General features: G+C 34.7%; 1 protein-coding gene across 1 annotated transcript in view; it reads right to left on the minus strand.

Moving 5' to 3' along the window:
• The window catches only part of eys (eyes shut homolog), a 250,507-nt gene that overhangs the window by 27,981 nt on the left and 217,513 nt on the right, over window positions 1-5,013 (minus strand). The window contains exons 38-39 of the mRNA XM_016235318.1: window positions 4,776-4,884; window positions 2,517-2,737 (exon numbers count right to left, since the gene is read on the minus strand). Of these exons, the coding sequence (XP_016090804.1) occupies window positions 2,517-2,737; window positions 4,776-4,884 (330 nt within the window). The remainder of the gene's footprint in view (window positions 1-2,516; window positions 2,738-4,775; window positions 4,885-5,013) is intronic.

A 5,013-nucleotide genomic window follows, 5' to 3' on the forward strand; every position in this document is an offset into this window, starting at 1 on the left:
AATACTGAAATAAATGAACTTTTCCCACGACATTCTAATTTATTGAGATGCACCTGTATATACATATAATAATAAAAATATTACACACACACACACACACAAGTTCAAATGTTTGGGGTCAAATTTTTTTTTGTGTTTCTCTCTTAATCTCACCAAGGCTGCATTTAATTGATCAGAAATAAAATAAAAACAGTTTCTATTGTAACATTTGAAATGTTAATTTATTCATGATGCAAAGATGAATTTTCAGCAGCCATTACTCCATTCTTCAGTGTAAAAAAAAAAAAAAAAACTTTTCGAAATAATAATATTTTCACAGAGCACTTGGGCAAAACAGACTTCTCCGAGATGGGTTTAGAACCAGAAATGAGGATGCTACCACGTACAAGACTGTGTTTAAAATGGAATACTTACATCACAACAATAAAACACTTACAATTATATTAAATAATTCTATCATTTAATAAAATTATATTGTCATTCAATTATACAAATATAACTTGTTTTTATTATTATTATTGTGTACATTGATTATTGGTAATATTTATCAAATAAATGACAATAAACAGGACAAAAGTTTGGAAAATTTGAGTAATTACAGGAAAAAAGCAGGTGTCTAATTGCATATCAAATTATGAACCAAAAGCAAGATTGCACAGTATTAATGGGTCATTTGTTATTTGCAAACAAGTTTTTTTATTGCAATATTCCTTTAAACTCATTCAGTACATAATGAATGAATTTAGACCATCGGTAAGGTAAATGGTACCTTATCTTTGTTTATCGGTTTAAGTTCAGAGCCAGTTCTCTGTAGTCCTTCAGGAGAACCGCTCCACAGCTGTCAGATGCAGAGTTACAGTGCCTGTGCTCACGCTGCTGTAGTAAAGCACGTGATCGGCTGAGCAAAAGGCATTTTCAAGACTGACATTTACATGGATTTGTAAGAAACCTCATTAGGTGAAACTAAAAAAACTCTGGTGGTCTTGTGTTGACAAATGAACCTTTTGTCATGTTTTACACGTCACATCACAATTCCAGAACTCTGGTGAAGAGCAGCACGTAGCCATTCGGGTCAGGAACAGAAATTTGCTAATTTATTATATTGCACCACAATAAATTTTAGTATTGCAATAATTTTCCGTACCAGTATACTAGGAAACTACAATATGATAAATATCCAGCTAACAAAAATATGTTCTAAGAACGTTTCTATAAAGTTATATAGACATTTCAGAATTTTCCCAGAACGGGAAATAAATTAAAAAAAAAGTTAGATGAACGGCCAACTGAAGTGTTTCAGAAAAAAACATTCCATGCATAATGTATAAGTAATGATTTTGTGCCAACATTGAGAACATTATTAAATACAGATAACGTTACAGGAAGAACATTTTTTTCATAACTTTGCCAGAACATTAACCAAAGGTCTAAGTATATTCCCTGTTAGCTGGTTATGCATAAAACTTTTTTTTTTTTTAGTGAGATAGATATGTGGGGGCGTGTTAGAACGAGCCGTTTTAGGGGGGCGTGGCAGAGTCTTAACTTTGATAAAGAATCTCTTTGGTTTTGAGACTTTAGTCTTTGCAACTTCTGGGATCTTATCTATGCACAATCAGCTTGTAACAATCCAAAGAGAAAGGAAAACTTGAAAACGCATCACATGACCCCTTTACAAGCTGCCCAAATGTTCACGCAAAAGGCGTAACTTTATTGTTGCTGCCACCGCCATTTTTATGAAGACCCTGTGTGTTTCGTTGCGAAAGCGAAAATACTTTGTTTGGCCTTCCAAAAGAGGACACAACTAGAAATCAGTGGTTAAGTTGTATATACAACACTGTTCCAGAACACTTCAACCCAAATATTCAGATGTGTGCAGCACATTTTATGAAGGACTGTTTCCTGATCCTGGGAGATTAGACTATAATGCCGGCTGTTCTGACTCACAGTCTGCAAGTAAGTTTTCATAAAGAATTTGCCACTGATGATTCAAACGTGAGTTTTGAGCAGTGTAGAGTAGCGCTTGTTTGTCATTTCTCCAATCACAAATGCAGACATGGTTTTATGTTTGCGAGGCGCGATGCAATGTGTAAAAAGTCATTATAATCTGCAATTATGTTCCCACTGGATGATACAAATGCCTCGTGTATAATGGGTTTGGATGTTTTGGTCTCGTCGCTCTGGGACACGGCATCACATTATGGTGATGGGTGTAACATTTGTCACATGCTTGAGGTATTCGGCCAATCACAACGCACTGGATAGCTGGCCAATCAGAGCACACCTCGCTTTTCAGACCAATGAGCTTTGAAAAAAATCTACGCGTTTCAGAAAGGCGGGGCATAGAGGAGAAACAATATTGTACAGTATGTAGAAAATAATGTGTTTTTTTAACCTTAAACCACAAACATTTAATTACACCAAATACTCAAAATAATGTTCTTTTTAACAACATCATATGACCCCTTTAACAGACACATTGAAAACACTAATTGCAGAAAGAATCTTTAAAATCATACTTGCTACAGGTTCCTCCATTACGGCAGGGTTGGTGCTGGCAGGCTGCAGCATCACAGTTCTGAATATTTTGGCCTCTGATTGCTTCCCCTACCACATACAGCTCTTTGGAGCCCATCTGCAGCTCATGTATGCAGCCAATGAAGCCAGAGACATTCCCAATGTTGTGGTGCAGCTCGGAGAGGGATGGAACGCCACCAAGGAATGTGGGGCCGAACACCACCTGAGCGTTGGGAGGAAGAAAGTTGACACATGCTAACAATAATGACTCTTCTCTTGTTAAAGAGATTCATGTTAAATTAGCCTGCATTTTAAAATACAATACGGTTCAAAATATTGGGTTGGTAAGATGTCTTTTTAAAATTTTTAAAAAAAAAGTGTTGTATGCTCACTAAGGCTGTATTTATTTAATGAAATTTACAGTAAAACTGTTATATTGTAACAATTATATTATTTAAATAACTTGTCTATTTGAATACATTTAAAAAAAAATGTAATTTATTCTTGCAGCAAATTACCATTACTCCAGTTTTCAGTGACACATGAACCTTCAGAAGTTATTCTAATATGCCGATTTGCTGCTCAAGAAACATTTCTTATTATCAGTATTGAGAATGGTAGAGCTGCTTCATATTTTAGTAGAGACCGTGATACTGTCACCGTTTAACCATTTAATGCATCCTTCTTGAAAAAAAAAAGAAAAGAAAAAAAAAACACCGACCTAAAACTTTTGATTGGCAGTGTGTGTTTTGGGATAGTAAAGTGTTAGATTTTGGCAAAAAGCTACATATTGTAGGTTACAATACACTTTATTCTTTCCTACACAAAGATTACAGTGTGCAATAACTGTTTTGAAGTCAATGGCTCTTATACCTTGGAAATTATAATTAGAGATAAAAGCAAAGTTTTTAGCTTTGAAAGGATTTATGTGGAGCTGCTACAGTAGCTTAAAGGACCTTTTGCTGCTGTATGCATTTAGCAATCATTGTTCATTCATTTAGGTCAAAAGCCAATTATTCTTTTGAAAAAAAAAAAAGTTGATTGGTTTTGATCAAGACAAGACATCTTTCCAATAAAATAGGTGACTCCGTCCGAGATATTTATGCCTTTATCATCTATTCTTGCTTATGTTGGCTGGACAACAAACTTGGTACAACCTTTTAAAAGATGGAAATTATAATTAGAGATAAAAGCAAAGTTTTTAGCTTTGAAAGGATTTATGTGGAGCTGCTACAGTAGCTTAAAGGACCTTTTGCTGCTGTATGCATTTAGCAATCATTGTTCATTCATTTAGGTCAAAAGCCAATTATTCTTTTGAAAAAAAAAAAAATAGTTGATTGGTTTTGATCAAGACAAGACATCTTTCCAATAAAATAGGTGACTCCGTCCGAGATATTTATGCCTTTATCATCTATTCTTGCTTATGTTGGCTGGACAACAAACTTGGTACAACCTTTTAAAAGAAAAAAAATCTTAAGACAAAAGTATCTTATTTTTCATCAGCCTTCTCTTGCTTCCCCCCCATCTCCAGCAACTGCCCAGTAACAACCCCTTAGCAAGCACATGTATACATATATAACCGGTTTCAAAGTACACAAGGCCTATATAGCTTTCAAACATCACTTCATACCATCTAACTATTCAAACTACACAAGGCCTACAGAATCATAAGGCTTACAACTAACCTTCAAACTGTTTTAAACTTTCTGATTGGGCTTCAAAAGTTTGTCATCTAATTGGCCATTTGACAGACATTGATAAACATCTCCCATAAGGCCTCCGGTGATTTTATTTTATGCAGCTCTATAAATGGATTTGTAAGGCCATTTTATTCTGATTAAGTATCTTATGGTCTGTTGAAAGTGTCTGATTATTGCAGCACAGCACTCTCTGAGGTTCTCATCAATTAGGACACAAACCTATTTAACTTGAATGATCAAACTTATTATTTTTGCAACAAATATCATTACACCTGCTCTCAAGACTGAGGTGCCTTCTTTACAAAAATAACGGCATAGCCTACCCGACTGCAAATATATTATTTTCCTTTACAATAGCCAAAATGCTGTGTGTAAATGTGGGTGTGATAACTTTTAACCCTTCTTTTGTATGCATGCATAATATACACATTTTTGAAATTTCTATAATTTTCTTTTAAATTGTTCTGATGTTAAAATGGTTAAAGTAAATCAGACAATTCATAGATAAATTATAGATAGTCACAGTTATTCAAATGATCGAATATGTAGAAGCAGGTTTACCTCTGACACAGGCTGATCCATATATTTCTGCTGCCGATTAGCAGTTCCATTAGCAACAGCTATTTCAATGATACAGAGCTGGTCATTGTCACGAGATGGCAATGCATATCTAAAAGAAAGCAAGAAAGAGAGATACAGGGCATACACTCTAAAAAATGCTGGGTTGTTTCAACCCAATGTTGGGTCAAATATGGACTAACCCAACTGTTGGGTTAAAAAGCTAATTTAAAAATGTAAC

Source organism: Sinocyclocheilus grahami, unplaced genomic scaffold, assembly GCF_001515645.1.
Source record: "Sinocyclocheilus grahami isolate Dianchi unplaced genomic scaffold, SAMN03320097.WGS_v1.1 scaffold466.1, whole genome shotgun sequence".
Taxonomy (NCBI): domain Eukaryota; kingdom Metazoa; phylum Chordata; class Actinopteri; order Cypriniformes; family Cyprinidae; genus Sinocyclocheilus; species Sinocyclocheilus grahami.